This window comes from Haliotis asinina, chromosome 5, assembly GCF_037392515.1.
Source record: "Haliotis asinina isolate JCU_RB_2024 chromosome 5, JCU_Hal_asi_v2, whole genome shotgun sequence".
Classification (NCBI taxonomy): Eukaryota; Metazoa; Mollusca; class Gastropoda; order Lepetellida; family Haliotidae; genus Haliotis; species Haliotis asinina.
In genome coordinates, this window is record NC_090284.1 from 54429632 (window position 1) to 54453099 (window position 23468).

Consider the following 23468-nt stretch of genomic DNA (forward strand, 5'->3'; position numbering starts at 1 on the left):
CAATTTATTCATAAAATCCATATTTATATTCTCTTCACTTCTCAACCACTCTCTATTCACATCGGCACGATGATGACGATTTATAGCCGAGAAGACATACAACATGCGGTTTCATAGGCTGGAGTTTTAAATGGATTATATGTATTCTGTGATTAATTTATGTGTCCTGTTGACATAACAGTTTTAGTGATAACACAGCATTTCCCAGAGTTACTACCCTCATATTTCGCATCGATATTTTGTTTTTGTTCACCAGGCTAAGATAACAATTTCTCTGCTCGTTACACTAATTGACTCTACTTTCCGGATAAGTGTTAAGGAAACAATTTGCTTGAATTATCTTTCTCCTGTTCAGCGTCAGAAAGGTCAAGAACAACCCAGCTGACTGAATCGAACAGCCGCTGTGTTGCACGCGGTGTGAGGAGCCACAGTGCGCGTGGGACCCATACGTCACTTCCGTTACGCTTGTAGCAGACGGTATTTTGCTCTCTATATATACTTGCAGCTGAGCTTCAGAGGATACTCCACTGCGTTCAGCGCATTTAGTTTAGTCTATTCAAAACCATTCCTCACAAAATGACAGACAATCAGTACGCCCAGGGCCCAAGAATTGTTAAATTAGGACGGAGTATTTCAAGAGAGGAAGGCAATGCTGTTGTCAGCTTGAGAAGATCTACCACGGGACATCCATGGGGTTTTCGTATGCTTGGAGGTCGAGACCAGGCAACTTGTCTGTACGTCCATAAGGTAGGTTTGGTAGATAATTGTTTTCAGTGACAGTAACAAGTAGGTCACGCATGAATTATGGTGAGACAGGAATTTTAATGACATAGTTTCTCTTAAAGTGCTACAAAGATATCGTTTAGGTTATTCGTGCTTAATTGAGCACGTTATGTAAACAAATATCGGCTTTCACTATAGAAGAAGGTAATTGAAGAAACTGTAATTATACATTTATTTCCCTTCAGTGGTTGTTCTTGGTTGGATTGTCATAAAACATTTTCATTTTTGATGGGGCTTTGACAGAAGATATATTAGATAGAGGAGAATAAATCTTTCGCATGTGCAAGCATAACACACATAATTATAAGTGACGGGCTTGTTTTTATCGGGGCATTCAGCCTATGTCTGTTAGGGCTGATAGTAGTATAGAGAAGTATTACATATCTTTAACACTTTGGGAATATAGTGGTTTCCATGCTGACTTAGAAAGCTTGAAGGTTGAAATGTGAAATGTATATCAATAAACAGCTAGCAAAGCAGCGTTAGTAGTACAACAGCGCCTAGTGTTTAGTTGATTGTGTTCAACGCAAGTTGTTGCTAGGAATATATTTTCAAAGCATCACGGCACCACAACAAAACACGTAGCATTTGGTTAGGAATATGTGTCAATGCACATGCACTTCAGGTGTGTATTTCAAGGCCACGCGCTTTGTACTACCATAAACATACCATAAACTATACTGATGCGCTGACATACATTTCATGCATCTGTCTCGGAGGGAACGTGTTTCACCTGAGCGCTGATATCTGTTGCATCCCCAACGACTTGGCAGTAGCACCCTTATTACCCCCAGCAAGTTGCTTGCATGTGACCCAGTCACATGTGCACAGGCTGTTATGTATACAAGGCGCGGATCAAATTTCAGTGTGCCAAATTTGGGGAGTCTGCCATTTCTTTTATGCACACCATCACTTTGGAGTTAAACAATACACACACTTGTAGGTAAACATCTTCGTAGATAGGTTTAGGCTGTTTGTAACATAACAGATCTTGAACTGTGAAGCTGTTTTCTGACGCATTTCTCTCCATAAATGCGTCTTTATGTCACGTCTACGATTCAGATTAATTACTGTTGTAAATACTGTGATAGAAATTCTTTTATGTAACAGTAGACACGTGAAGTGATATACAGACGCTTACTGTCAGTGTTTATGTTGGTTTCCTGACAAGATACAGCATTTGTATCGCAGAGTACTGTTCAGGAAACAAACTAATGGTTTCTGTGACAGATGACTGACGAGATAAAACAATGTTTGGAATAGAAAGAAACATACACCAGTATTCCCTTCGTCAACTTTAATCTCCTCTCTTCTAATGGAACGGGACTGACTGTCAGCAGTGCGTCCCGTACTCACGTCAGCTGTGTTATATTTTCACCATCATCCTCTGTGTCCTCCATGAGTTTATACTCACAGTACCACCGTATTGCACCTTTACCCTTCATTCATATGCAACTGAGTTGGCTTAACTACGAGAAAGATTACCCTTGTGAGTTCATAGTTACATGATGCCATGTTAAAAAGGGAATGCACTACCAAGAACGCAAACAAATGTCGTGACCAGGCGAACAGGAATAAACTAGCACCTTACATTGTCTCATTTATTAATCGCAACCGTGTCTGACCCGCTTTCAGAGATAACTAATACTCTTGTCAAGGTACACAGACAATATCTGTGACATACGTAACGATTATAACGCAGGAGAGAAAGAGAATTCCACCACAAATATGTATCTTCCTTGAGTGGCATTTCAGGAAGTGGACAGTGCAATATTTGGATAATTTCTTGTATTTCGTGAGTGAAACGTTTCGGTACAAATTCCTGCATCCTTGACAACGGTGCAAGAATCTGTATCCAAACGTGAAGGAAATAAGTTGTTATCCATAACATTTATTCAATGCACAAATATGTACTCTGTATGGGTATTTATACGAAGGCACTGCCACTCCCATCTTACACTAGTTGTGAAAAACACATCCGAGGTCGGTCATGTTACCGCTTAATAGGGAAAGTTGACTTTTAAGAAGTGATCTTCACGGTGGGTTACCCCAGTGTGGCGGTCATCCTGGTTACTTCCCTCTGTTGCGGACGTGACACTATGCATTTTGTTTGGGATGGTCAAGTTCTTGTGACTTCATGTAATACTTCATGTAATTTTGAGAAATTGGTATGATGATATAATTCTCATCTGTGAAAGAAAGGCTCACTTATACATTCACATGTAACGTCCACATTTTTGTCTGTCTTTGTCTAATGTTTGGAAATACACATCACACTTCCTTAATGTAAAGTACGTCTCAATTTAAATGAAACGGATTTCGGGTCCTTTATCCACACAACAGCTTAGACCTGTGCAGAATATTTCTGAGTGAATGTACACGATTTCTCTACTCACAGCTTAGACTTGTGCATAATGTTTCTGTTTTTGTTCTTCTTGTCTTAATCCCTCGATGGTTTTGGATCGTTGTTCATACTATCACTTGGTTTGTTCCCGACTCCACTGGCAGCCGTAATATTCAGTTACATCATAGCATGGCTAAAGGACACGCTGACATAAAGCCACTTCACATGTCTTTTGAGAATTCGAAATGGAAGTTGAAAATGAAAGTTTAGTTAGACCTTTGTTGGTTTTACATTTTGTAGTTGTCGTCCAAACATTGAGGTTATGCCCTTTTATCAGTTTAATTCTGTTTGATATTGCAGCAAAAAGAATCACTCTGACACTGAAGTCTGAAGTAGAGAGTATTATTTCATTTGTGTCAGTTACTGTGATGTTGTGTATATATAACAAGAGTTTCGAATGAATGATTGATTCAGTGAAACTGTTTTACGCACTTTTTATCAATATTCCGGCAGTAACACGACTGGGGACATCAGAAATGGGCTTCACACGTTGTACCCATGTGGGGAATTGAACCAGGGTCTTCAGCGTGACGAGTTAACGCTTTAAGGGCAAGGCTACCGCACCGTACCAGTTTCAAATGAAAACGAAAGCCATTTACGTTTCTTCGACTTTCCAGTAAATCGTACACTACAATGGGTTGACCCAGCATAGCTATTGTATGCCTTACCAGTTGCCAATGACTAAACTATGGTTTAACGATGATTTGTCTATGGCGATTGTTGGCGAATTATTTCAAAATGTCACATATACTGCCGTCTGCAAAGTGCAGTCCATACAGATTAGTCAAGTGCTTGAATGTGTTTTGTAAAACCCACTGTTATTACGATCAACAATATATCCATCGTTAATCAAAGTCAAAAGTCAAAAGGTCAACAGCAATTCAGGTCAGCAAAGTGTATTAACTCAACATCCATCTGTCTACCTCAACACCTTGAATTATCAAAACGAGGTAGCATAAGTTTATAGTAGTCACGTAAAAGGCTGAATACAGTTAAATGCATTCTAATCTATAAAATCGAAGCTGAAAAGTATGTGTCATGTTTAATATCTACATCTATGATATTACATAAGTATCAGCGACGTACACATAAAGAGTGCACATCTGTTGAGCCACGGCTAACTTGGCATATATGGCAATGTCGTTAACTTAACATCACTTAATACTACAACTACTGACTGCCGTCAGCTCAAGATCAGAGCGCACTTGCACGAAGCGATCTGAACAATGTGACCGTCCATTTGTATGGGGTTAAGTTTGTAAGCGCTAACATTGCTTTGTGAAGCGGGGCGCAGGTAAACAATATATGCGGCGAGAAAAGGCCAAAAGCTGGAGACTTGCTTTCGGTGCAGGTTTTTCCCATTAGGCAATAGCGAAATTAACTGTTTACAAATGTGCGAATGTTTAGGTGTAGGTGGAACCACCCCAGGCAGGCAGGCCAGGCAGGCAGAATATATCTTCTCCCACTGTGACCTTGACCTAACACGGTAGAAACTTGCGTTACTAAAAAGCGTTCCTTAGCAGATTGTCTGTTGACTCAAGATCGCAGTGTTATAATCGTGAATCAACTGCAAAATCATTAAAGAACCTCCTAGCATCTATGTTTCTCACGAATGCCATGGAATCATGACCCAGTTAATCGCAAATACAGTGCTGAAGCATTAGCATAAGGCAGATGTTTCCACTGTATGTAATAACATGTATATTGCAGCTAGTGTATACACGAATCACATATAAACATGCATAATGTTAGCGCCAGAGAATGATCAAGAAGTTAACGGAGATGGATGCAGTAGAATAATGTTTCAAACGAAGTAACGGGATAGAATGGGGTCAGGGTTTTTACCATGAATGAATAGATATATTCAGTTCACAGTTACCGAGGATCAACTGTCCTGTACTTCTAACTTGCTACTAGCACACATCATTTGCTTTCTTGGCGCATTGCAGCTTATACCCACAAGCAATTTCTGATCATATTCTGAGACCAGTTTCAATTTTTATATGGATGAACCAGCAAATATTGAAAAAAACGTTCTACACGTTCGTTGTTAATCCAGTCACATGAAGTCTGTGGGAATATACTCTAACACTACATCAAAAGTTTAACCTTGATCGTTCTAACGGAACCAGATATTCCGAAACAGGCTGTTAACCTTGGTGAAAGGTAAAAAGCCGTCCTTGATAAGAAGAGACCCCAGTGTAGTTCTTCAGAGACACTGGCAGTCTTCCAGATATCTTGTGTGTGAACCTTCTCCTGTCACAGTGTAATGTACCAACACATTGATATATCCATGCCAGACGTTACTCTGTAGGGGAAGCTATCCGACACTAACGGTGCTCGAGTTGGGCAGAAACAAAACATTACAACTCGGGCATCTGTAGACGTATAACACACATTTGTTTGTAACTGACAATATGTGTGTGACCTGACGTAGTTATTCGGTTTGAAGTAAGCGTGTATGACTGAGTGCGTGAGTTTCAACACCTCTGTACATTTTGTAGCCACGTGACAGAATGTGTTAAAAAGTGTAGAATTATGTACGCATTTTCAACGTTACAAGATACTGGAAGAAACATGACCTTGCACAGTAAAATGCCTTTGACAATCCGAAAGGATGTAAATGAAAATAGTCATTCAGTCACATTCACAAGAGGCATTCGATACATTTCGATCTTTGGATTAAGAATAATTATAACCATAAGAATTCTTATTGGCAGTCACACGTTCACAATCATATTATCCCATCTGAAACTTACGTACGGAGGGTAGACCATGCCTTCAAATTTTATGAACACTTGTGGCCATACAGCGAAACGTGTCTACGCGTAATGCCGTAATAGCGTGTCATTTCGTTTATGGTTTGTCAATTCCAATATTGTGTCTGAAGTAAAGACACTTCCAAATGTCAGTCACGATAATGACAAAATATCTTTCCACAAACTGTCATTCTAGCATATTAGCTGTATGGCACTGAACTTTCCCCCCTCGATGATGTGATGAGTTTAACCTTTCAACATAATCTGTGAGCCATAAACATCATCGCGTGTTGCACGAGTTGACAGAATCTGGAACAATAATGAGTGTAAGTGCTGTGATGGCGGCACCTGTTGTCAGATGAACGGGTTCTGCAGAATATACAAATATCATGAAAACCAGTATGTTGTCCTTTTTATGTGAGCAGGACAATGACAAATAACCAGCTGAATTGTTTATTGCTTAATTGTTCATCTCTCCACCAAACCGTGGGTAATGTAACGGGAATGTAACTGGGTAAGTAAATGCAAATGTACCAGTTGAAGAGGCTTTCCTAACGCACTTCTGAGCACAATGTTTAAAGGACGTTAACATTGAGAACTACGCTTGATCATGAATTTCGAACAAGACTCGTGCACTATATGATGCGTAGATGACGTCACACGGAATGTTACAAAGACCCATCAATTCATTGTGGTATAACCACGAGCTCATTGAACGGGAGTGACAAAGGTGTACTTCGCGTCCACGCTGATTTGTAGCTTAATGCGGATGCAGTGTGCTCGTGACGTATGTCTACCAGCATAAGCTGATATTCAGCACGTACTCACTATATGGAATACTATTTTTCTATTACGTGAATGGAACAGAGAACAGTGTCACCAAAGCGTTTCGTAGTCTTCTCACTCTGACGTAGCTTTCCGACTGCGGTCGTATATCCGCATTCCAGAGTGGACAGTAGACAGTTGTGATTCACACATACGACTTTGTTAATGGATCGTCGCAAGGATATGAACATAACGGAGGTTTAGACAATAACTGTATAGGGAGATTCCGAGATAAAATAGGACTAAAGCACATGTCCCATACATTTCATTAGCGCAGGTACATGAGAATCGAGCATTTCTTAACTGGCCACAATCCAGACATTGCAAATCGTTCTTCATGCTGACGACCACTATTTGCACACTATCTTGAATTAGTTTGAAAATGGTGACCAAGCTAAGGGAATGTCATTCTAACATTGACCTTACTCCAGACACATATATCCCGCCAACATACACAGCTTTGATAATGCCACCGTGTGTTTCTAAAGTCTGTAATGTCGGTTAATTCATTTCAAGGAGATTTATATCTTAAAACATCTACAACGTTTTAAGGCTGCTTGGAACCGATGCCAAACATGTTAGCTTGATTTTAACATAGTGCACATTGAACAGATGTTCTTTTCATAAGTATTGCATACTTTCAACTAATTTTTTACGGGTTAGTTTGGGGGAATATACTAAGTAAGTGTAGTTGTTCTCTCTAAATGCTGTGAAACACAATCTTACTTTGCTGCCACAGGCGTTTCCACACCATTCGTAATTACATAATACAGTCTGCAGAAATAACACGTTGGCACCCGTCAGCCGACAGTTCCAAGGCCGGTGTACTCATTACGCGTTTTCTCTTGGATCCCTTCCACTGGCGCTGCTACTGATGCTCTCAGTGGAGTTCAGAGCTGGAGATGCATGGTGGTTCTAGAAATCTGTTAGTGCTATTAATCAGCAGCAAAGGTCAGATGTAAACAGGTGAAACCAAACGTGTTCATGACTTGACCGACTGACACGTTTCTGACACATTATGCAGGAAATCCCATTTAGCACATGTAACGTATATACAGGTACAATTGTACACACTCAACATTGGTAATATTAGCCCATGGACTACTGGTAAACACACCTCTACGCAGTGGACAAGTACAAAATAATGTTCTCACCGAAACAAGTCTGTGATCTATATCATTCTAGAATATACTTTGCCCTGAAAATTGAACAAATGTTAACAAAATACGCAAATGTAGGACATATATATATGTTTTGTATAAATGAAGGCCGCAAAGAGATAGATAAGATGATATATGACTGCTCAGGCTTTCACCTACTCGGCTGTAATGACATGTGGATGTGTTATACATATGTACATGCGCATTGTACCCCATCCTGTGCTTGCACGGCATTTCGCTCTGAGGTGCGTGTAAATGTGCAGGAAAATATCACTCTTATATAAATAATCACTGTTAAAGTAGTTTCAGGAGGTCCAAGAACATCCATGCATTGATTCACAAGTTCGGGTTCAGTAAGGCTAAATAAAAAAGTGAAATGTTTCTCGGGCATCGTCACTTTTATTTGTGCGCGTAACAAGTTTTATTGCCACTTTAAAAAAATGACTTTGCCGCGTACCAATCACCCACTGGACCACTATAAGAATGAGTGTCTGTAAGAACGAGTGTGAATGGATCTAAAACTCATTAACACGTGCTAAACGTCATAATCGGTATTTCTGAGTGATAAGAATAAACATGTGCTCACTTTTCACATTTTTCTATCAAAACTTAAAAAGAAATTTTTACCACCCTCATCACTTTTGAAAAACATATGTTCCCGAGAAACATTTAATCTATTTTATGCAGCCGAATAACGTACCTTGACTGGCACTGTAGGTTTACTGAAACATTCTTACCAGTTTGACATTACATGTATTTGTTTTGCTATGCGTAGTTATTCATGTTATGTTTGGATTACAGCATGGAAATCACAACACTTATACATTTTGCCAGTGTTGATACATTTTGCTATTAATATATTTCACCATTTCGCGGTACACAGCACTATATCTGAAGCAACACTCCACCATACGTCTCATTCGACTGATATAGTTTTAAGTGGACCTTTTGAAGGCCATGTGAGGTCAGTTGTAAGTAGACCTGTAGATGAAGATTCAAGGAGGCTGCTTGTCAGTGGCTCAACAGGCAGTGGTAACTAAGCATGATGATAAGTTCTAAGCGGATGGTAAATGAGTACCTCAGATACAAAGATATACGGCGACTTGTTTACTTCTTTTCCTCGATGCCTTATATTAACAATGAGTAGGACACTGCAGGGTAGATGTGTGTGTTCTTGTTAGTGTGTATGTTGCTGCGTGGGTGCGTGCGTGCTTACGTAAATGCGCACGTGTGGGTGTGTCTTTGTCTGTGATGAACCTATATGATTCTTTATTCATTGAAGCCGTAAATCGTAAAGGTTAAAACATGTATCGTGACGGGAGACCTCTTAAGGTTAACCGTAGCAGCTTTCAGCCTCTTATGCAGGATGGGATAGTTACCAGTTACGGTTATATCATTTGGAAACCGTATGTCGTAGACGGGTAAACTGCTCCAGTGGAACATTATGTAGAGATAACGCCCCATGGAACCCAACCAAGAGCTAGCGGTAAACGATACTGAGAATCTGTTTCTGAGTCAATGGGAATTCGTTCCGTATGAGCTGATGTGGCCTTTCTATAATCACATCAACATAACAAACTGTACGGTACGTGTTTGATAATGCATTGGGCATTGGATTAACTGTTGTCCCTACAGCGGTTTGTGGAAGGTAATGTATGGCTGCTTTGAGTAAGAATATACTTTCATTTTACATGTGCAATGTTAGTTATGATAGGTGACGGGAAAATGAAACTATATTGCAGCATATCAGAGAGAGAGAGAGAGAGAGAGAGAGAGAGAGAGAGAGAGAGAGAGAGAGAGAGAGAGAGAGAGAGAGAGAGAGAGAGAGAGAGAGAGAGAGAGAGAGAGAGAGAGAGAGAGAGAGAGAGAGAGAGAGAGAGAGAGAGAGAGTTAATTGTCAGCGTGGTTTCAATAACCATTCAAATTCATAATGTGGAACACATTTGCGAAAGGCATTGTGTTGTACATACCGTTTGACCATAGATAATATAAGCCAAATGTTGACGTTCACAACAAGAGAAATACAAGTGAGTGTTTATGTGAGTGCAGTGCACTATACAATTATCAATGTGCCATTGGTTCCGGGTGGCGACAGCCACTGCATAGCTTTCTGCAACATTCTAAGTGTTTACACATGTGGTCCTTCTCCCAGACCGTTAAAAGACAGAGTAACTATTGTCATATGTATGTGGAGACCTTCCTATTCGTTCAACACTCTAGGTAGTGGCATGCTGTTGGCACGGAGCTGTTATGCTTTTGGTAGTGTTACACAATAAGGTAAATGTCGATGGGCCGGTTGACAAATGTTCTGTTACCTGATATTGGATTTCAATACAAAGGATGATATACCCCCACCCATAGTACTAGTATTGATGCTACTGCAGATGCTTTACTGCGAGACATCTTCAAGATGGAGAATATATGTTGACAGAACATGCGTTGTTCATTTCCACAGTACAAATACGGACAAGCCACGGGGGTATAGGAAGAGAAACCTTCATGTTACATGGATTTTGTATGTACATGTACACTGATGCCTCAAATATAGATAGGACAAGCAATTACGGGTGTGGGTAACTGCAACCTATTGTTACGTGGCATGTTTCTAAAGCTTTACGTCACGTGCATTAAAACGAAAGCCCAGAGCCCACGCCTTTCTTCGTTATTTTCTCCCCAACGTGTGCTAGTGCGTGCGTTCGTGCGCGTGCGTTCGTGCGCGTGCGTTCGTGCATATGCATGGGTGTGCGTGTGCGCGCGTGTGTATCCATCGGCATACACAGACTATGAAATGCAGTATTTTTCGGGACTCACTTCGAAGAGTAGTTTAGGACTCGCTGACAGTTATCTGACCATCTCTTTGCAAGCAGTCATAATATCACGTGGTCATACATCACAAGCTGTCTGGGTATATGGGAAAACTAGTTTCAGTCTCATATCATTTGTGTTCATAAGGTATATTTTCCGTTCCACTTACAGCGTGCGTAAGTGAAACAATCCATAAAGCAGTCATAAGTATCGGAACATTGAAGACAAACAAGGCAACAGTATTCAGATAAACGTTGTACGAAAACAAAAACAATTCAGCCTCACTGTTTGATTTCGATTCTGTATTTTCATTGTTTGCGCATGACTGCTAAAATAAATATGTCCGTAACATCACGTTACCTAGTATATATATAGTAATATGATCGTTCCCATTAGTCTATCATACAGACTCTGAAACAAACATATCCAAGAACGCCCATGCAAGACTATAGTTTGTGTGGCTATTTTTATGTGTCAGTTTCAGGCTGAAAATCTCAGGGATAGATAGTCTCAAGGCTCCTTTTCATTATATATATTTTTTTTGAGTATATTTTTCTGAAAAATAGTCATTTCAGAGACTAGGTTGTCAGTCTAAATTGCCATCACATTGCGGGCAATCTGAACCTGACCTTCGTGGTGACGAAAGAAACACACTAACCACTATCCTCCTAGAAAAAGGCTGTATATAAACACTACTGGCCCTGGGTGAGTGCCACATGTATAGACCGTGTAATTCAAACCTTCAAATTGCACTCAGCCATAGCTACCGTTGATGAGGAAGTTGGCAGTTCCGGCTTATAAACTTTGATCCTTTATTGCTCTTGACTGGGAACTATCCACGTTTCCGCTGATATGTAAGCGCGAATGCTACCCTGGTAGTAAATAGGGGCAGTGGCGAGCTGTGAGTCGGTCTTGATCATTAAGCCAGTTAGTGCACGTTAAGAGAGACGTACCTCAGTCTATACATACACGCACGCACGCACGCACGCACGCACGCACGCACGCACGCACGCACGCATACATCTCTCTCGCTATCACTCTGTGTGTGTGCGTGCGGCATGTGTGTGTGTATGCATCCAGCAACGTTATGCATGTTAAGTGCAATGTAATAAATTTATTTTCAAGTTCAAGCTCAAATATATTGCGATAATTGGGTACCCTAAGCATTTCACCATGATTATGAAATCCTGCACTGAACATATTCCTCGTTACGATAGGTGTATAATACAGAAAGCTCATGGTAAGGGAACAGGGCAACCTAAACATCCAGAATACACAGTATGCCGCAGTATAAATCTCATGGCAAGGGGACGGGGTACGAGTTTGTAACCTAAACATACAGAATACACAATATGCCTCAATATAAATACCACATGCCATACCAAATTATCTGTATTGTCCTGGGGCATCGTGCTTTCGATAGTGTGGTTGTCAACGAAGGTGGTGCTTGCAGTTGGTTAGAAAACCTACATGTGGCGTGTATGAGATGCTTGTGATGTATGCCGTGCAATCAGCGATACTCTAAAGTTATTAAGCTGCCGCCCTACATCATAATCATAGAAAAGTCACCCAGTGTTGAAACTAAAGGGACACGTAATTAGAGTATTGCATTATTTGCTATGGGCAGGAAAATGTGCCTATTAGGCCTGTGAAAGGTGGAATCGGATAGGTAGTCATGAAGATCGATCGATAGATAGAAGTGCGTTAGCCCTTGCATGCGTGTGTCCGTTTGCGGTATGAGTAGTCACCGTTCTTTCATTTGGAAACCGTATAGAGCAGATTGGTACCAAATGACCCAGTAGAAGAATATAACAGAACACCTTTTGTCTCTACTACTACTGATTGACCAGTTTTAGCCAGTCTGATTTTAAGTTATTCAGATATACTTATCTTTAATTACTATACGGCCAGGGTAATGAAGACATCGGGGAGACACGACCATGCACCATGCCAGGTGCAGCGCTTCCGATACTTCTTGTTTTTCTAACTTCAGATTATCCAGTTGAAAATGAATGTTACAATTAGGTCAGAGATATATCATGGATAAATGAAACGTCACTATTTGTTTTTTAAAAACATTTATATATAACGGATATTTTTCACGTTCATTTTCAAATTAATTAGGTCATGCAAGAATTGCGCGACTTACGTTTCATTTTGTTTCAGGTATTAGTATTGTCTGTGTTTCTTTGAAGGTCAACAGTAGGAGTATAGCCGAGAAGAGTGGTTTGAAACCTGGGGATGGAATCCTCTCCATCGCAGGAGTACCGACAGATGGCATGACACATGACCAAGCCAAGATGGAGATACTGAGGGCAGGAAACGAACTGGATTTCTATGTCAGAAGGTGAGACCTAAGTTTGGGCTTACTGTGTATACTGGTTTGAAGGTGCGATAATTGGAATTATGAACTGCTCCGTGTTTAATAACGTTGGGTCACTAACCTCACGAGAAGAATTACCAGGCAATGGAAACCACTGTGTGTTAACCAATGATGCCAACAAGAAGTGGGTATTCAAAGTCGATGTATTTCATACTTCTGTCAAGGTTGGGTTTTGGATCATCCGTTCTCATTGATTTGGAATCCAGGCACATAGCAAGCCAAATTTTCGTGTAAGCCCGATAGCCTGCAAAGCTCTATATTTGGAAGTATTGAGAGCTTGCCCAACCTTTTTAGCAAAAATCAGGCGTAAGCCCGGGCTTTTTCACAATGGTAGCAACACCCCTGGCAACAGCATAGTAGCATTTCTGTAACATTCGAAATTAGGTCAATTTTCAAGTGTACACTTTCTCTTCCCAGCTATTTCTATAAGTTGCAATGATAAAACTGTTTAGCAAACTGTCACAGTTTACAATGAGTGTTCTGAATTCATATGTGAATATGATATTCGTCTTTTACATATTGTTCATGTAAAAGATCGTATTTCACGCTTAAAGTAATCCTTGTGATACAGTGAGTTCCAGGGTCGTTTGCTCGGGTTCGAACTGAAAACACACTCACTTCTCTTGTTCAGTTAGAACTAAGCAGACAATACAAATACAATAAATCACATTTGCTTAACTCTTAACTGTCTTCTCAGAAACGCCGTGTCTGTCGCGTCAGAAACTGTTCGACGTCAACAGAGCAGGGAAGAGGCCAGAGCGGAGATAATCGAGGAACCGTCAGTTTTCGATACTGGATACCAAAACCCAAACATGCAGTCAAGGTCACTCAGAATCATTCAGGAGGCACTTAGATACACAGAGGCTGAAAATATCGGTAAGGACGACGGGCGTTGAATACGGTTTACGTATACCTCTCGAAATGTTCCCAGGTTGTTTTGATATTTTGGCTGCTAATAACGATCCACCTGAGGTTCTTAAAATTACAGTTATTTACTTCGTATTCACTGCCATGGGAATGAAAGAAGTGTTTCCCTCTGTACAAGTAAATTCAAAATAATTTATGTTGTCTCATAAATGTTTAATACATTTGATTATTTTCTTTCTTTTAAGTCAATACGTACTTGAAGGAAACAGTAACCTTGCATCACTCCATGCTTTCTTCTTCTACTTGTGCTTCCCTCGTTAGCTGTCAGTTATTATAATATCTTTAACTACTTTCTTTGTGTTGTGGACGTGTGAAGTTATTACTGATAGAACATATATGTATCTCTTTATGATTATACACAGCCTAGTCGCTTTGGTATTAATGCAGAAGATACGTAAGTTTTGAGTTGCCGTAGATGTTTGTGACTAAAGAATGTACTTTGCAGTACAAAACGTGTGTGTCGATATGGAGGAAGTAACTTAACATTGAGGATCTGCCACGGATATTACAATCGGTCATACAGTCCCGCCATATCTGAGTCCTGCGGATATGTACTCAGTCTGTGGTGATGTGCCTGTATAGCTAGTCGTTAATAACTGAATGTTTTGTTACACTTCTGGAACACAAAATTACCGTGCCGGTAATGGGATCAAACTCATTGAATTAGCTATTCTTCAAACGACCATTAGTCATTTAATACCGACCGTATGGTAACTAAAACAAAGTGATACATCGTATCATACTAACCTTTCAGTGCAAAACGATAATTTTAACAGGATTTTCAAACATTATTCTATTTTTCTAGACAAAATTGGTGATTACTACTAGCATTTGAACTATTGGCATTACTGCAGTTGTAATTGGACAGATGAGATAAAAGTTTTGTAAGGCAATGATCAAGGCTATTAGAAAAACCTAAATGCCTGTCGTGTTTGCTCCTAGTCACGGTTAACCCATTCCGGAACATGCCAGAGGAAGAATTATTGCCCATGCAAGCTTTTCTCTAGTTCCGGAATACCCTGTTATATCGACACTGAAAAGTACTGAGCAGTTAGTGAGTATATCAGAGTTCACAGAATGGAACTAACGTATGCAAGCTGCTTACATATTGTGCTCTTTTTTTTAATGAACGCCTCAAATTAAGAACCGATTTTTTTATTCGACAGTTGGCTAATATTCGTGTTTCCACCGTGCTTTTTCTGTGATGAGGATTTTAACTGTTGTGTGAGTTTAATTTAGTTTCTGGATACCTGCCGTTCTGATACAGTCGTGACCATCTTTTGGACTTTGTGCTAATAGTACCATCAAGAAACTGGAAAGGATGTGTTTTTAATAAGAAAACTGAAGTAGTGTCATCTCAGTGGGTATTCCGTGACAGAGACTAATGCCTTCTTTTACCTTAGAGAACTTTACTCCCTACGAACCCAAAGACACGTGATGGTCCCTGGGTAGAATAGGCCGTCAGCAACCTATGCTTGCCGTAAAAGGCGGTTGTGCTTGTAATATGCGACTAACGGGATCGGGTGGTCAGGCTCGCTGACTTTGTTGACACATGTCATCGGTTCCCAACTGCGCAGATCGATGCTCATGTTGTTGATCACTGGATTGTTTACAGACCGCCGCCATATAGCTGCAATATTGCTGAGTGCCTCGTAAAACTAAACTCACTCACTCACTCACCAACCCGAAGGTTTTCTGTAGCTTTACAGCTTTTGCAAATTTCTAAAGAATCTCATGTCTGTCGTTGTCCTAGTTTCATACACCAGGTCCCAAATCAACACGCTAATAATGTTATCGAAATGAAAGTGTCTTACATAGAAAACACTCTTCTAATCTCTAAAAGGTCACGAATATGTCAAATCGACAGGCATGCATTTTTTCCCCTGAAAGAAGCCGATGCATGATTTCCTAATGATGTTTGTTTGATTGGTGTTGTGTTGTTAATCCTTGATTAAATGCATGTATGTTGTTATCTCACGTAAATGATTCCGGGTCTACAGAGGTCGACATAACAAAATGACTTACCCATAAATATGCCTTGTCAAGAATGTTGACAGATTTTAAATTCCTACAAGCCCTAGAATCAGGTTTTTATATTCATTATTTGAACAGAAGGATTTTAAAGCTGCTCCAATTCTCAAAAGATATACTGTGAACGTCACCTTTGATACACATATTCGTTGTCTCATGAACAACGTTGGGCAGATCGTATTGTCCCGATGCAACGTTGGTCTACTCCACATTCAGTTTACAAAACAGCTAGGCATGATCAACGATTATGAATAAATCTATGAAATCGTGTGTAACCTCTTCACTACAAAAGCATATCCTAATACAATTGATCCCCAACGTTGTCCCGTATATTTCCTTGATACTTTAAGTATCATCAGAATGAGTTTGCCATCTGTTTCTATTTTTTCACGTTTCTTATCTGTGTCGTTACCAGCTTTGTGTCACACAATGAACGCACGTGCAAAGTCAGGTACGTGTAAAACCTTGCAGTGTACAGCTATGCATACGACACAGACGCACTTTAGCTTGAAGACGGCATGATGGCTTTTTCAAATGATCAGTATGAGACAATGGTGAATGTGACCCCAACGTCATATATATGTGAGATTTGCAGTGTGTGCAGGCCTGCCAACTAACTCCATCCAACTTCAGTGTGCTTGTCACTGGCATTGTTCTTAAAGCCATGTATTTTTTGGGGGGGAAGTGTGAATGATTATAGCGTCTAGACAGGAAGCGGTTGTTCAGCCATAATGTCAAGAACAGAGAGGTCATTTATAAAAAACCCACTGATATTACTTTGAATCTGGTGTTGTCATGAATTATACATTGTTCCACAGAGATATGGAAACAGTTCTGTAGGTTTTCTTTGTGAACACTGTGTACGATTTTATATCACTATTTTTATGCTTGATGTCAGTGGATTCAGTATCGGTATCAGCGTTAAGTGGTTTGGAACTATCACCGATAGGTCGACATAAATGGGATGGTCGAAAATACCTAGTTAACTTGGTTTCAATAAAGTCATCCACCTTTTAGGATGACTTTTCTATAATAATTCTAGTATATCTCTTTCACAGACAACGACGGGAAGCAACCAGACTTCTTTCACTGTCCAGTGTCTTCAGTCAAAAACTGATGCACTCCATTTCATTTGTGAACTGACAAGATGAGCTCGCCACCTGTGTTTAGTCAATATCAGACTGACCACTGTCATTACGTTGGATAGTGTTCATCAATACGAACTCGAGCATGAGGAACAATTTTCTAATATTGTGGAATTTACAACTAGATGCCTGAAGTCCAGCTTCAAATCTGACGCAGATAAATAAATTTAGTTATTAAAAATTTTATATCCGTAATGTTATTCGATGGTAGAATCTTTACACATGAGGCGGTGTGCTTACTGAAAAATGTCTGAAAATGTTCCAAATTGTTTGTGTGCCAATTTCCTAACATTGTTTCCTGAAATAGTGCTGCTTGCAGGACTTGTATATTCAGTAAATCTATAGTGGTAAGAATTCTGACTTGATGTATAGAATATTGTTATACCAACCACAGTTATAAATTGTGTTATATTTTCCTGTTTATGCATATTAGCGATTTATCAACCTGTTGAACAATTTCCTAGGATACGGATGTACATTTTGCAGTTTTGTAAACATTTACTTTTTATTGCCTGGAGGTGATAATGTTCTATGCATTACGTGAAAACTACAGTACACCCATGCATATATCAATGACGTCTCTCATTGACGGCTTCTGGAATGTTTTGACCTTGTGTGGATAATTGTATTTACGAAATAAAATGACAAAATAATTCACGACGTTTTAGTATTTTTCATTTTGTGAGGGAGTTGATTTAAAAAAACCCCACTCACATAATATACAAGACGAATTAGAAGAGAAAATATTTTCATATTAAAAAGAATAGTTGCATTAATCAAGTACGTTTTTGTGTAAGTATATCATGAATTACCTCGTGGACACGACATACAAGTCTGTTTGGAATGTGGGATTACACATTCTCACTAAAACACAGATTCTGGTACCTGTACTGGCTTCTGTCCCATCGGGGATTCAAAACGGCATCCTCAGAGTCTGGCACCTAATCACACACAAAATCAGCCGCCTAACCCATTCAGCCACCTCAAACTGGAAGTCTGACAACTGGTAGTCAGTCTTAACCTCTGACTTTGTATATACACACACAACACTGGTTCAGGGCACAGCACTTACAGGTCAACATGTTTGCCAGCAGCATCTATGATGTCAGGTCAGGTTTTCGGAGCAAACAGTTGACCAGACCAGAGCAACTGTCAATCTCACGGAATACCCAATCATTGCCACTGCCTTTCTACGAGATAATTGCAGTGAAACACAATGACACGAACATATTGGAACGGCAGTAGAAGAGCGCAGTGACATTCAAAATTGCGTTCCGAGCCACAATGTGGGTGATGGTTCCAGATGTGAAAGGGAGCCTTGTCTGTTCGTCTACCTAGCTGGTGGTTATGTAGTCACAGAACTCTTTGGTGCATGTAAAATGGAGCCGTTTCCATCAGAAAGTACACTTTGCTGATCATTTCAGCCACCATAGCCCTAATAGTAAAGATGACAATATGATTGGGGCTTTGATGAAGAATCCGTGGCAACTTTAAACACTGACTTTATTATAGTTTAGACGTACGCGTTGGTGTAAGTTTGTTTGAAATACAATACTAGTATGTCATTGGTAGGTAATGCATATAATACTAGCGACGAAATTAAAGTGGCTCTGCCTCACATAAAGTGACGTAAACGTTGTGTTTGTTTTTTCTTTTTCATAAAAACACTGTACCATTTGGTAAATCATCCGATCATAAGACCTCCGCTATCAAGGCCCAAACCTGTAACAGGCGAAAGAATAACATGCTCTGAGAGGCATTGCAGCCCAGTGTCAGTTTCCGTTGGCTGGCGGTGCAGTCGGGGCCACGCGTTATAAACACAAGCGTATTGAAAAAGTGTTGCTTTTCCAAGTGGCAACCAAATTTTGGCCAAGTGTTACTGGATGGTTTTAGTATTACCGTCGGCATATCTCCAGACATGTCCTATGGGGCTGGTAGGGGTGAGGTCTGTATCTGGTCAAGGCAGTGCAACAATCATGTTGCCCTCAAAATTCTGTAACAACATCTGGAACATTTGGGATGCCTACGGCAAAGGCTCTGCATTTGCACAAAGTCCACTCAATGATTTAGAACGATGTCATCCAATGCATGCATGTCTATCAAATTGTTATTCACAATTATGAGTTCTCGAGTGATTCCTAACCCTTATACTTCCATACACAAATACGCATGTGAACCCTTGCGCGACCATAAAAACCATCGTTTAATCATATCTGCGACGGTTTACTGTCCTAGTTTTGTCTTCTGAACCTAGAATGTTAATACTACAAAGCAGGCGGTTCCGTGGATTTAAAATATCGCAATATCGCTCGACGTCGGCGCCGTATGCTGCTCCATGAAGTGGATGCGTACGGTTCTGGTTTAGTACGAGTAGTTAATGTGCCGTTTTGGCAGCGATTCGCTAGATGCACAAACCGAATATGGTTGTCTTGTTGATGTGGCGTCACATGTGGTCAACCGGTCGTTTCAGGTTATAGATGTCGTCTTGCTATGGTTAACGTATGTGATGACGAGTTTTTTGGTTTTTATCGGATGCTAAAATGACTTGAAAAGTAGTTCTGCGCGAGTTTGCATCAAACCCATAACGCTGTGGTAAAAACAGGTTTCATAGCCGATGTCTGTTGGTCATATTTATAAGAAAGTTGGATGGATAGCCTTGTGGTTAAAGCGTTCGGTTGTCATACTGAAGACCCGCATCCGATTCCCCACATGAGCACAATGTGTGAAGCCCATTTCTGATGTTCTCCGTCGGAATATTGCCAAAAGCCTCGTACAACTAAACTCACTCACTCATAACAACGCCAGGACTTCGTTACTTTCGGCAATCTGTTCTACTAGAAGAGTTAAGGAATCAGTTTTGACTCTTTATCTGTTAATCCTATTACGTTATGTGTCTTCAACTAACATTAATTACTGTAAAATCATTATTTTTCGCGGGGGTTTAATTTTCGCGCTTTTCGCGCAAAAACATTATCCGCGAAAATAAAACCTCCGCGAATAATTATGATAAATTGTGGAAATAAAAACAAACAAAGAGCTTTGAGTTTTAGTTTTGTATTGCTAGTAATTTGACTACAAGCACACTTCATTCATTCATGACTCAGTGAAACAAAAAGATACATAAAAACAAATTAAATAGTTGATTCAACACATGTCATTTTCAGTGTCTCTGATTGACACGATACACACGACTTTACTAAATTAAAAATGTCAGGTCACCTGCTATTAGTGAATTAGTCCAAAAGTATCTTCGGTGCTGACAGTGGTTTCGATTAGTTTGACCCAAGACGCTACTGCAACTATGATCACGGGAGAGGACGGTGGGTTCTTATACGAATGATTTGGAAGGTTACTTTTCTCTTCTTCTGGGGAAATGGAGTTGCCTAGTGGTTAAGGTCCGGGTTCGATTCCCCTCAAGGATAAGATGTGTGAAACCCATTTCTGGTCTCCCAGATATTGCTGGAACAGTGGCGTAAAACTAAACTCACTCACTCACTCTCCCCCTTGCTCAGAGTTAGAACGATATCATACTAGTTAAACATTTTCAGCAGTTTTTTTTCAAGAGACACACGCCGTTCCCCATACAGAAAGAAACCACTTTGTTGTAGACAGTGTACATTTCTTGCTAGTGCTTTAAAAAGGAAACAGACAGGTAGAAATTCGACTCAAACTACTAACATTTATTGCTTGACGTTTTCAAATTATTCCTACACCCTGTCGTAACTAGAATATAAGAAGCAGTAAATAACGAGTGGCGTAATGATAACGCGTGTGATCTGCGGGGAAAACTCACATTCACACCCTTTGTTTCGTCTTTTTATATTTTTCAGTTCAAAATTCAAATAAGGATATATCATGGAACGAAGTCTTATTCTTTTAATTCTGGGACGGAAATCCTACACGAAACTCAGGAACCCACGAGGCTGGCGCGGAAATAACACTACCAGCTGATGAGGTAATTGCGCAATAATGGGTTTTCAGTTTATAACTCTAAAATAAACCCCGGATTTGTCAATCACGTCCGACTGGTTTACTTGAGACATTTGTAAATCAGTTCCGGGTATGTTTAGATGATATAATAGTAAATCTCTTGGATGAGACATGGTTTGTATTCAGCTTTGCAGTATCACGAGAACATTGACACCGATGATATTCTTGGAGGACGATTTTCATCTTTTACGGGCGCTTTGAACAGTTCCTTCCTCTTGTCGCTTCTCATGATTGCTTTGCCAGTTTGCTTTTAATCGCTTCACTCATTAATACCGAAGCTATATAGTTATAACGAATGTCCATAGACATCCATAACAATGAGCCTGGCCATCCGATCAATTTATCCACTTCTGGCTAAAGAACAGGTCTAACCCATATCTTCAGGGGGATCTCCAGACTTTCTAAATAATACGTTCAGAAACATTATATTACCTGTCTCCATTACAAGTCTTTGGTACGTGCATTCTGTAAATTCAGAAAAAAAACTTTGAACGATCTGAAGGTAAATGCATACAGGAAAAGAAACACGCCCGTGACATCTGTGAACATTGCAAGGATCTGTGCATCGCAGATGAAGTTCTCATACTCTTTTCCTGTTGACTGTATCATGCGTTCTGAATGAAATCTGTACCTTGAATTGACTATCCTCTATTATATCAAACAAATGCAACCTCATCAAAGTTACTTTAAAAAAAACACGTTCCACGCACAAATTACTATCACTCTATTTGAAATATGTATTAAATGTACGTCTTTCTTAATAGTTAGTTTTGTTCATTATATCCAAGCCACGTGACAAAATACTATGTCCTGGTGTATGTTGTACTTTAGGTCTTGTGGCCTGCAGTATTGAACAAACCACCCTAAGTCTAACACGTTCTTTCAAACTCATTTAAACGTATCGGTGACACAAACTACTGCATTTGGCTGTAGAAATGCGTTTTCCAACGCAGGTCAGTGCTATTAGTGTACGGGTTGGTTTGACATACACTGCGGACTTAGTCACTTTTGCCAAACAGATGGTGAAGAGGTTTTCCGAAGATACTTGTCCCATTTTGCGGCGAAATGATACTGCACAAACCAAAACTTATCTCGGTTGCTGTAGTTAGACTTCCACACCTGTTTGCACGGTCAGTGAGTGAGTGGGTGAGTGGGTGAGTGAGTGAGTGGGTGAATGGGTTTAGTTACGCCACATTCAGCAACATTCCAGCTATACGGCAGCGGTCTGTAAATAATCGAGTCTGGACCAGACAATCCAGTGATCAACAGCATGAGCATCGGTCTGCGCAATTGGGAACCGATAACCGTGTCAACCATGCCATTAAAAATGATAAATGAATGGGTCGGGAGAAGATAGTGATAACCCACAACTTCCTACTTTCGAGATAATTGCTTTTGAAAGTTTAGTCATTCATGAAAAAGATAAGTGTGACTTTTGAAATATAATAAAAATATGATGTGTTTATTTATGCTTCTGGTAGTGTGCAAAAAAAGAATCAAAGTGGTTCATTTGGAGGAAATTGTGTTCTTATGTGCTCGAAGATACCTAGTGTAAACATTTTGTGTTGGTTATCAGTTTTATGCCAAAATGAGCTTGTCATACTCTTGCTCAAGGATCGATATTTCTACTTGTGTTACCCACATCAGATGCACACTAATAGGGAAATTTATGGCTGTGTTATTCTTAAGGAAATAAATATACTAATGGAAGAAGTAACTGTAGTGTAGTAAAATTAGTGTAGAGTAAAAGATTTGATAACGTGTAAGTCCACTGTTCTGGTTGATGCAGACTTGACAGCGATAATGCATGGACACTAAGCGATTGAAGAAAGCTTGGGGAATGTTGTTCCACGTCTGATCCAACATTCAGCTAACATCAATGGCTGATTTTGGGGGGCATGACGTAGGCAAAATTTATATTGAAATTAACATGTTTTCCACCAGATTTAGAGTCTAGAGAATAATCTACTGTTCAACATCAAGTGTCAAAAACATGCAAAAAGAAAAGTTCATTGTGCACAAAGTGTACATGTCACACACGATGTGTGAGATCAAATTTCATGAAAAGGGCTTAGGTACGTTTGTTAAGGGTTAATTAGTTTTTGTAACAAAATATTAATAAAAAAGACTGGGATTACTTTTGTAATCTGTAATTTTGTAAGATGTGAGTATAGAGTGACATCCCTCTAAATATGATATTGTATTTGTACCAAAACGATGATAACCCAGCATTTTGTTATATATCTAGTACAATCC

At 39.8% G+C, this 23468-nt stretch overlaps 1 protein-coding gene across 4 annotated transcripts; it reads left to right on the forward strand.

Moving 5' to 3' along the window:
- Positions 1-445: 445 nt before the first annotated feature.
- Positions 446-17879, forward strand: LOC137284841 (PDZ and LIM domain protein 2-like). Of its 4 annotated transcripts, none has more exons than XM_067816854.1 (5): positions 453-747; positions 12932-13083; positions 13817-13995; positions 14989-15100; positions 17136-17879. In XM_067816854.1, exons 1-4 carry the CDS (start codon positions 577-579, stop codon positions 15051-15053), a joined length of 567 nt encoding a protein of 188 aa, XP_067672955.1. In that variant the 5' UTR covers positions 453-576; the 3' UTR covers positions 15054-15100; positions 17136-17879. The 4 variants fall into 4 exon arrangements, with proteins under 4 accessions (XP_067672956.1, XP_067672955.1, XP_067672959.1 ...); XM_067816858.1 differs by lacking the exon at positions 14989-15100 and adding an exon at positions 14409-14440 and having other exon boundaries at positions 17136-17145; XM_067816855.1 differs by lacking the exon at positions 14989-15100 and having other exon boundaries at positions 446-747.
- Positions 17880-23468: the final 5589 nt, after the last annotated feature.

Coding starts and splice junctions, on each gene's coding strand:
- LOC137284841 (XM_067816854.1), top strand. CDS start 577: ATGACAGACAATCAGTACGCCCAGGGCCCAAGAATTGTTAAATTAGGA. Junction 748..12,931: donor CTTGTCTGTACGTCCATAAG/GTAGGTTTGGTA, acceptor GTTTCTTTGAAG/GTCAACAGTAGGAGTATAGC. Junction 13,996..14,988: donor CACAGAGGCTGAAAATATCG/GTAAGGACGACG, acceptor GTTTGCTCCTAG/TCACGGTTAACCCATTCCGG.